Here is a 10,557-nt window from a genome sequence, read left to right on the forward strand (position 1 = left end):
GACAAAGAAACGCAGCAGGGATAATATGGAATCAGAAAAGAAACGCAGTAGGGGTAAGACAAATTAATTTGAAAAGTCAACAACGACCAAAGTCACTGGTCATTCGCTATGAATTCTGTCTGGGCTCGATGTTTTTTGTCCTTATTCGCTGAAGAATCGCCACAAAGTCGCCCAGGCTCCTTTCAAACATATAACAACCGAATTTAGCAGAGTACAGGCGAATTTGGATCAAATTTGAACCCAATTTGAATTTGGTGCAAATCGACTTCCGAATTTGGGGTTGCAGGGATGAATATGGTAACTTAGTAATAGTTCAATCACATAAACTACGATTGTCAGTCTACAGAGAGGATGAATTGAATAAAACTGTAATGGCAGATTGACAAAAATGAAACAGCATCTTCAAATGCAATAATGAGGTTCAATTTGCTGCTTCTCTTCGTAAAAAGAAATTGTTCTGATCATTGTAGGAAACTCATAATTGACTTGCAACCACCTTGGTTTGATAGTGGAACGATCCTTAGACAGGCTCCAGAAGTTCTTTATGCAAGTCTGCAAAAGATCTGAAAGGTGGTCAGTGCCCAGCAATATGTAAAGATACACATGAATACACGATTTTAGGAATGAGGGTGTTTTGATTTATGTTGTGGTGATCCATGATGGCACGAGCCCTGTATTGGAGAAGAGTTGTCATGATGAAAGATGGAACTCTTTATGTATCAAGCACATTAGAGCCTCAAGGAAAATAATAGCACTCAACCTTTAATGACGTTATATCTGACAAGTGTCATTTAGTGAAAATTGCAGAGGTAGTGGAAAAGATCACTTTCAAACAATTGAAGGATGACTTATTGGAGAGGTGAAAAGATCTTATCATCATAAAAATTTAAGTGATATATAAAAGGAGAAGCGGTTTTCTTTTTCAAGAATCAGTTGTGAAGAACTGAAAGGACTTATCAATAATTCGTCAAAATATGTTACAAAAAGATAATGAAGAGGGAGATTATCCCAATTTTCTAAAGCCTATGCTCGGGGGAGGAAGTCTTTCTGATCTTAACTTTGTAGAAAGGGGGATATCAGTGAATTTTTCTTGAAGGCAATATGGTCTATCCGTACAGGGATATAGAGTCTTTTAATTATCCCTGATGTATGAGAAATAAAGAGGGATTTCTGAAACTTTGAGTTCTGCTATATTTCTTTTTGGTTTTTATTTTCCTATGTCAATTGCAAGCATCGTCAAATGATTTTCTCTGTATAAAAAAATATAAGTGTGGTTATTATGAACTTTGAGTCTTCAATATTCACACTATGGGGGGTGTGGTGTTGGACATATTGCGAATGTTCTAGGCTTATGATGTTTTCATGCAATTCAATCTTCGATTAAGTCTCCTTCACTTGAAATATTAACCCTCCTGCAACTGAAAGAACACCAGCTTTGAAAGGAGATATTTTCATGACAGAAGCAACAAATAATGAATTTTGAAATGTAAGCTAGTACGTATGTTGAATTCTTCTACACTTGCAACTTGAAAATTAACCTCACATGTTGCTAAAATTCAGATGGTGAAATAGAAGCTTTTTGCTATACACAGAAGACATAAAGATTGTTTTATGTTGTGGAATGAAGGCAAACATGATCAATACACCATTAAAGCTTTAACCTCTGCTTTATTTCTATTCTTACTAGATAGAATGATGCCATTCTTTTTTGGGTTTTTTTTTTGTGAAAACTTAAAACTAGGTGTTTTACTGTAACCTGGCCAATTTACTCTCCTTAGTTGTGCTTTTAAGTGGTGATGTCATTTGAAAAGATACACATTTTTTAAAAATTATTTGATTGGGCGCAAATATATACTGTATTTTTCATTTTTGAGTCATGATTTTGCTATGCATATGTCCTTATTAGTTACCGATTCGAATGTGGATTTGGGAAGTGGGTGCAGATTTATTTTTTGGGAGTGTGCGGATGCATATGGCTGTGTGTGTGTATATAGACACACACACACACACACACACTCACACACACAGTTATATGATGTATATGCAAAGAAATGAAATAAATATACAAAATTAAAATATTTGATAGCTTGTAACTTCACCAATACATATTCAAATACTAATAAGATTATAAAATCCCCATCCTCATCATCTCCAACTGGTACAATTTCAACAGTATTTATAATTTTAAATATTAAATATTTTCAAACTTAATATTTTTTATTTATTTTACTTCGAGAAAATAATGAATAATAATCTTTCAAAACTAAATAAAAATTCATGTATAAAAAATAAAATAAGTTTTTGAAATAAGCAATATTAATTAATAACTTTTAGACAAATAAAAAAATTCTTCCAATCATAAAATAATTTTCAAATAAATTCAAATAAAATTTTAAATAAAGTTGATAATATCAGTATTATACCTCTTAATTTTTTAAAAATAAATCTAGAGAATAGTATTTTTTTATATTTTAAATATTTTTAGATTAAATTGCGATAATATCACTATTTACTGTTATACCCGAAAAGAGAGCAGCTGCATAATTTATTGGACAGATTTACACGGTGGCAATATATCAAGAGAATATATATACTTTATAATATAAGAACAGTATAGGAGCAGAAATAATGATGACATTTAAGGAAATTTGGAATTCATTCTTTTCCTTTAAATTTGCAGATCTGGCCTGTTTTTCATGGGAACTTGAGATTCAAGCAAGCAAGCAATACCCAAGTGATATTCTATTGGATTTAATCTGTTCTCTTAATCCACTGTTGGTTTCGATGCGAAATCCACATGCCTAAAAATGTCTGTCGTTACAGAAATATGCCGCTAACTTGTCCCGGACAGCCCTGTGTTGCACCCGGGAGGCATCTGCAGGGCTTCTGGACTACCATCCGGCTCCACCCACCTCCGCTTCCACCTATGGGCTAATCCTGGGTGTATCAGTATCCACGGATATGTCAGGTAAAATGTGTGCCTTTTGTTTCTTTTTACTTGCTGGTCATGTTTTCTTCAACAAATGCCACTTAACTGTTGCATTTCCCTCATGGTGGAACCAGTTCAAATTTGTGAGTTTCAGTTGTCAATTTTCATTTTAAATTGGCATTACGCCGCTTAAAAATGGGATCTCTTATTCTTGTTTGTTCATATTCGAATTTGCCACTATTTTAATAGATGTTACCCACTTTTGGTGGAGTTTTAGATTGGCCTTGCCATCAATTCCAGCCGAGTGGAATTGTATGTACATATGCATGTATATATGTACATATATGTGTACAAATATGCATGCATGGATGCACATACATGTGTTAGGTAGGTATATCAATATGCGTGCATGTATGTATGTATTATAGTATATGTATCTGTGTGTATGTATAAGGATGAATCCCGAATGATCCCAGCCCCAAATATTCCAAACCTGAAGTGGCTACTTAGTTTAAATTGTATGTGACCCAAATATTCCAAACCTGAAGTGGCTACTTAGTTTAAATTGTATGTGACTCAGTTATAGTTCCATGAGCTGTTTTTAGCAAGAAGAATGCTTGCAGTCAAGTAAACAAATAATTTGTAATTATTTGTTTGAGCACTCAAATTTGTGGAGTAGCTGAAGATAATGAAACTAAGTGAAAAGATTGAAACAGAAGTGGAAATGTGAATCAACATAGTGATTGACTTAGATAAATTCAGAGTAGGAGAATTTCATCCGATTGGGATAGTGCCTCATCTTCACCATCATCATGCATAATTTACAATAAGTAGCTCACATTGATCCTTCAAGATCACTGTGAGTCTTCTCTAGTGCTAAAAAAATGACCCACAAGCTTGCCACCAGAAAAAGATAACAAAAGGTCTTGATAAGAGTTGGCATGTTTATTTAATATACGCATTTGATTTGGGAATCTCTTCTTTTTTGGGGTTCAAGCAGTCGTTCATAACTAAAATATATAGGATGATGTCTTCTTTGGCATGGCTCTATGTTGTTGTCATGTAATAGTGAAAAGAAATGGCTGGGATCGAATGGGAACCTGAACAGAATCACACACTAGAGATCTCTTGTGATTTCAATGCATTTGCAGATCAATGGAACTTGTGCATTGGTGGTCAAGACAGGGCTTGCCTAGGGTGAGGTTGGCAGATTGAAATTCATTTGCAACCTACCACCAATCTGCAGAAGCGTCACTGGGCCAGTAGGAACCTTAATCAGAGAAGTGAAAAATGGGATTAAAATGTGGTAATATATTATTAAATTGATGCTCGAGCCCTGGGCCATGCTTCCAAACTGGCACAACCACGAACTGTTCAAACCTGTTAATTTCTCTGAAAAAAATGCAGATTATTAAATAACCCATGTTTTTCTGAAAAAGCTGCCAGTTTTAGTGTTTAGGGTACAGTAGATTGTTTTATTCTTTTTTGAAAATTGTATAATTGAATTCCATTTACACTTTTAGTTTGCCATGCCCATGCTGTGCAAATAAAATGCTACTATAACTTAACGTAAAGCTGATTGGTTTCTTTCTTTTCACTATGTTGACTGTGTCTACTAGGTTTGCAATGTTTTTCTCTATCTATTATTAATTTTCTTTCTATGTAAGGTCCATGTAATCTGCTCATAATGACTTAGCTCTATAGTTTCTCCTTCATAAATCTCCTTACACAATATAAACTTATCTTTTTATCAAAATAATAGAAATGGTTGGGAACAAATGTGAAAGGACCTATTACACACACATATACCCTCAGAACAGGTGAAATTGAAGTTGATCGTGATGAAACTTCTAGGAAATTTCATCTACTCCAGTTAAACATACCAATACACCTGGTGGCCATTTATAATCTTTGATTCTTGAATGTAAATTTACCATCTGTAATATGACTTTGAGATTGCTATTAGTACATGCTGGATTTTTACCATGTTATTATGATTGTGTTTTACTTTTCGGCTCTTTTTAATTGGTTTATTTTCATACTCATTTTCTGCTACTTGACACAGATGCCCAAGATTGCACTCTGAAAACAAGGCTTTTAAAGAGAGTTAAGGTGCTAAAATTTATATTTGTTCTAGGTAAGACATTCAATTTGTTGATTTTGACTTCTTTTGTGCCATAAAACAGTGTTTGGCTATGGGTTCAGCACGGGAAAATTTGGAAGAACAACTATTGCGGATTTCAACTTTGGTAATCTATTAGTTTGAAATTTTAGTTGTTCTTTGTTTTCCAGCTTCATTAATATTTCCTAGTTAGCAGTATTTACTATTTATTCTTCTTTCTTTGATTTCCATTGTGCAGATGGAAGATTATTCCATTGTGGAAGATGGGCCTAAGTTAGATAAAAAGGGTGCATGGTTAATGGTGAAGCATATCAAGTTTGGACGTGCAAAGAAAAGTGAAGCACAAGAAACTACCAAGTCCGTTGAAGTAAGTACAAATGAAATGGAATGGGTTAATCCTAAGGAAACAGGTGAGATTGAAAACACGAAGCTTGACAGAGGTTTGTTCCCTGAGGGTGTATTAGAAAGAGAATACAGTCAATTTGAAGAACATGCTCCTCTTGAGAAGCTCAAAGAGTTTTCTTTTGAAGAAGTTTCTGTCGTAGATAGAATAGAAGGAATCCCTAATGCTGATACCCTTTTAGAAGGAATACCCAGTGATGATGCTCTTTTAAACAGTGAGAGGAATAATAAAACTTCATCACTTAATGAAGAATTTAAGGAAGAATATGTATTGATTAAAGAGCACGACACTGCTGAGAATCTTCAAGATTTTGTAGCTGAAGAAGTTCCAAGCTTAGATAGAGTGCAAGAAGTCCCTGCCAATTTCCTCTTGTCTAGTGAAAAGGAAATGCATAATACTTGTGCTTTGAAAGAAGAGCCAGTGGTTGTCAACAGAATCAACCATATAGAAACAAAAGCCAAGCTTGGAGATTCAAATGGTAAGCATGATGCTTTTGATCAACCAATAGAAACACTTTCTAACACCCATTCTATATTGCATCATCATAGAGCTTCAAATACTGAGACATGGTTTCCTTCAGATTGTCATTCTAAGCAATCTCTTGGTCCTACCGAAGCAAAGGACTGCGAAATTCTCAAGCAGGTATAAAGTGCCATGTTTGTGTTGGTCTCTGTTATCTGTAATGTTCCTTTATTTTGTTCTTTCATGTTTGACTTGGTACATTGATGGTGTGTGATTCCCATTGCCATGTAACTGCCATTTGAATAATTTGTTCCATCGCCAAACTTGCTTTTGAATTGATTAAGCGTGAGTAATGATGTGTGGTTTCAGGAACACTCTGCCTTGCACATGTCTGCTAATTTGAGGAACGAGCCAGCAGAACAAGACCAGCTTCAGATGTATAAACATAAACAGTCTGTACCAGTTAACAGTCCAAGGCAGGTTATGCATGGGAAAATTCACAAGGACCAAGGGCACGATGTTCCAGATGCCGAGGAGCCACAATCTGTAGATTCGGTTCCTAAGTCTGCCAGTGGCTCCATCATGGCTAATGCAAAAAATGCAATTGATGACCATAATATTCGTGGTTCCACAGCTAGTGAAATAACAAAAACTATTCTTGAAGACCTTCAAACCCCACCTATCAAGTTGAACCTAGCCACTCCATCAAAAGGTCAACAGAAAACAACAAATGGTACTCCAAAAATTTCTGCTGCTAGTTTAAGGCAAGCCCTTGTCAGCCGCAGTTCTGGTAACCAAGAGAACACAGGAAAGCGACCTTTGGCAGATATTCTTCCCCAGAAGGCTAATGAATCCCGGTGGGCTATTTTGAAACAGGTGAAGCCAGCACATTTTAAAGGCGGTAAAAAAAGCACCCAAATTAGTGAAGTAACAAGTAATATTGTTGAAGAGCTGAAGATCTCACCTGCCAATTTGGATAAAGTTACTGCAGCACAAGATTCACACAATATATCAGTTGGCAGTGCGCAAATTTCCGCTGGTGGACTGAGGCAAGTTCTTGTCAATAGCAGTTCTGATGACAAAAAAGGTACAAGTGAAATACAAAGCAATATTTTTGAAAAGGTGCAAACATCAGCCATTGATTTGAATGATGATGCTGCAACACAAGGTCAACAGAATGTAGCAATTAGCAGTCATCAAATTGCTACCGAATATCAGGGACAAGTTATTGGTAATTGCAGTTCTAATAACCAAGAAATAGGTGTATCAGAAAGAGGAAAGGAACCTTCAATTGATGCACTTCTCATAAAGCATAGTGAACCTGAGCAGGCAAGATTTAAACAGATAAAACAATCAAATTCTGAGGATAAAAATACTGCAGCAAATGTTCAACTTGAAGTTTCATACATTAAGCATCATGTTGTCAGTGATGACACAAGGCAATATCCTCCTTGCACCAGTCATAGTAATGAAGGGCATGGCATTTCAAATATAAGAAAGCAAATACCTTTAGCATCTGAATCTGTCCCAGCTGAAATTTCATTCGAAACTAATGAAATTTTTCCACAGGGACAATTGTTGGCTATTAATGCAAATGAAGATGAGACCACACAAAGTGAAATTGGAGTAAAGGATCTGAAACAAGCTATTTCCAGTGAGCACAAAAATCTGCCACTATCAGGTGTTCAAGTGGTTAATAATCCCATGCCAAGAGATTCATTGGAAATTCCAGATACTAAAAACACCCCTTGGGACGATGGAAGGAATTTTTTGGCTGGTGAAAATTCTATTGGTCAAGGGAAGCAGTTTTCAGTCACAGGAAAGCAGTTTCCTTCAAATTCATTGTCTGAGGAAGCTTCTGTTTCAGTTGGATCTTGCTGGGGTGTTTTTAGCCAGCCAAAAAGCTCTATTGTTGAAACTCAAAGACATCCAACAAAGTCAATGGAGAATCAATCTAATCCATCAAGTTTTAACAATTATAAGGATGCCACCACAACTAGTGCGATGACAAGCAACGGTGACCTCAAATCGCATGTTACAGAAAAAGAAAAGCAAACATTTACATATATAAAGCCATCACATTTTGAGGGCAATAATAATACTGCAACAACAGATCAACCTAGAGTCTCCTATTCTAAACATCACTCTAACGTTGATAACTTAAAGCAAAATCATCGTAGTTCTAATCCTCCAGCAGATATTTTGTCAAATATAGAAAACAAAATACCTATAGCATCAGATTCCACTCCCACCAAAGTACTGGAAGAAACTTACAGTAAATTATCCTATGGACAATCATCTGCTTTTGATGTAAATGGTGCTACTCCCATGCAAACTGAAAATGGAGTTCAAAATAGCAAACTGACTATTCCGAGTGAACATAAGAAACACGATCTTTCCGGTGTTAGATCTATTCTGGTAGCGCATTCTCCAAAAAAGGAAGTCACACAGAAATTTGTTGATTCCAGTCCTAATCAAGTCAATAAGACAGGAGTGTCTAAGTATGGTATTTCCAAACAGCTGCCACTTTCATCTGTCCAAGCGAGTAATACTGTCATGACAAGAGATTCATCAGAGATTCCAAAGTGTGACACTATCCAATGGGATGATGCAAGGAAAACTCCTGTTGTTGACAGTCCAAGAAACCAAGGGAGCCATGCATCACACACAGGAAAACAGTCTCCTAGTGGTTCACTTCCTAAGCAAGCTTCTGTTACAGGAGGTTTGCGCTGGGGTGTTTTCAGTCAGCCAACAGGTCCTGTTGTTCAAAATCAAAGGCCTCCTGTAAAGATGACACAGTATCAATCTAAAGAACCTAATACCCTTCGGGATACCAATATTGGTGCATCTATTGAAACTAAAAGTGATGCAGAACCAAGACATCTTCACAATAAAACCCAAATGAATGTTCCCATCAGTGGTACAGGTACCCCAAAGCAGGATAAATGGCAGACTGAAAATAAGGCTGTGCCTGAGCCAAAACAAAAAGTTTGGGGTATATTCAGCAAGAAGGTTCCTACCAAGCATTTAGATGCTAAGGAGAAATCAGAATTGTGATAACAGAGATTCTAGAGTGGGTATGAAGGCACTGAAAAGATGCATGAGGTGCGCACTGCATGTCATTGTATGTTAATTTTGTTCAGCTGTGAAAGTTGCTTCCCTCTTGCATACATATAATGCAATAACTTCTTTGGACATTGAATTCCAGCGGTACATTGCATGAAGTTACCCTTGTGCTTTTTTGCCAAAAATCTTTAGAGTAAAATTAGAGGATGTTCCAATAGCTATTACATAAAGTGTAGAGGCTGTTCGAAGTAGTTTTATTGTCCGAAATCAATGAGATAGTTTCTAGATTCTAGGTACCATTTGAGTCTCACGAGAAGCCTCCACAGTTTTCCATACATTTTCTTCAAAAAGCTTCTTGTATGATTTCGATTCCTTTTAGCCTAGTTTGTAAGCAAGTCTAATTTTTGTTTCTTCCATCCAGAAGGAAGATTGGATAGTAGCTTTAAGATCATGGTTTTGGCCCAATGCTGGTTCCTTCTGTTTTTTCATTCAATATATGCCTATCCTTTTTACAGAAGCGGGACATTATTTATATTAGATCAAAATGTAACAATGTTTCTCAACAAAATAAATTGCAATTAAATGCAACTGAACTGAAAAGCAGGGCTCTTTTCAAAAGAAGATAAGTATCATCTGCTAGTGGGTGTGATTATTGTTTCAGCCTCAAAGATGCATCCAGCTTATTTATGTTTTTACAAAGTTACAAAAAAACTATCATTCTTAGAAAAGAAAGTATTGGGATATTAGCTTTTCTCATGTTCAATTATTAATAAAAGTGTTTTCGGACTGTAGCATTTTGTTCATCAATCTTTGGGAAGATCCGTAATTCTTTCTATTTTATCAGCTATACTTATCTCTACAGGCAAACTTGAGATTGGTCCCTCTTGATGGTTACTTTGCCATTATAGATTTTCTCAAATGCCCAATCCCTTTATAACTCAATCCCATATTTCATGTGCAAACATTCTAGAGAATGTAAGGTGGTTGTTGACTACCGGTTCACATGCAGTCTAAAAGTTTAAGGCTTACTCCTGATTCGAGTCTTGCAATAACCAGCCGGAAGTTTTCAACTTATGTATGAAGATTCTGTTTTGTATTGTCCCAGTCAAGATATGAGTTAATAATAAATAGAGATTAAATAATAATCTTTGATAATTATAAAATTGAATAAATAATTAATAATAATATAAATAATATTGTAATTATTATTATAAAAATAGAAAAAAGTCTAAAATATTAATTGATATATTGTATATGAAATAATCATTACTAATAATCATAAAATATATATAATTATTATATCTGAATGTATATTAATTGCATGAGTCAAAACCAAAATCTTAACCCTGTGTGTGCCTATTAACCGTGATAATTATCACCAAAGATCATTTCATGGAAATGTGTGAAATAAAAAACTTTGTCGGAATGCTAATATGCTCAAAGATTTAGGGTTGCGTAGCCACCGGCAGGTGTACCTGGAATTTTAAGCAGCTACCAGTGTTGTTCATATGCATATTTGGTGTTAGCATCTTGTAGAGATAAGGGTAGTCGAATCATTCATCACCGGTTACTTTG

The 10,557-nt window shown here is 35.5% G+C and overlaps 1 protein-coding gene across 3 annotated transcripts in view; it reads left to right on the top strand.

Annotated features, from left to right (window-relative positions):
* Nucleotides 1-9,789, top strand: part of LOC149542030 (uncharacterized) — a 192,316-nt gene extending 182,527 nt beyond the window's left edge. Inside the window, exons 7-10 of one of the 3 annotated variants that reach the window (XM_089797071.1) lie at nt 5,116-5,178; nt 5,290-5,932; nt 6,035-6,096; nt 6,286-9,789. In XM_089797071.1, coding sequence (XP_089653197.1) covers nt 5,116-5,178; nt 5,290-5,932; nt 6,035-6,096; nt 6,286-8,973 — 3,456 coding nt within the window. In that variant the 3' untranslated portion in view covers nt 8,974-9,789. Of the gene's footprint in view, nt 1-4,994; nt 5,042-5,115; nt 5,179-5,289; nt 6,097-6,285 lie in introns of all 3 variants that reach the window. The other 2 variants (XM_089797072.1, XM_089797070.1) reach the window with 2 other exon arrangements.
* Nucleotides 9,790-10,557: the final 768 nt, after the last annotated feature.

The sequence above is a fragment of the Cupressus sempervirens genome, chromosome 8 (genome assembly GCF_028749045.1).
Source record: "Cupressus sempervirens isolate cs-2001-9-10 chromosome 8, ASM2874904v1, whole genome shotgun sequence".
Classification (NCBI taxonomy): Eukaryota; Viridiplantae; Streptophyta; class Pinopsida; order Cupressales; family Cupressaceae; genus Cupressus; species Cupressus sempervirens.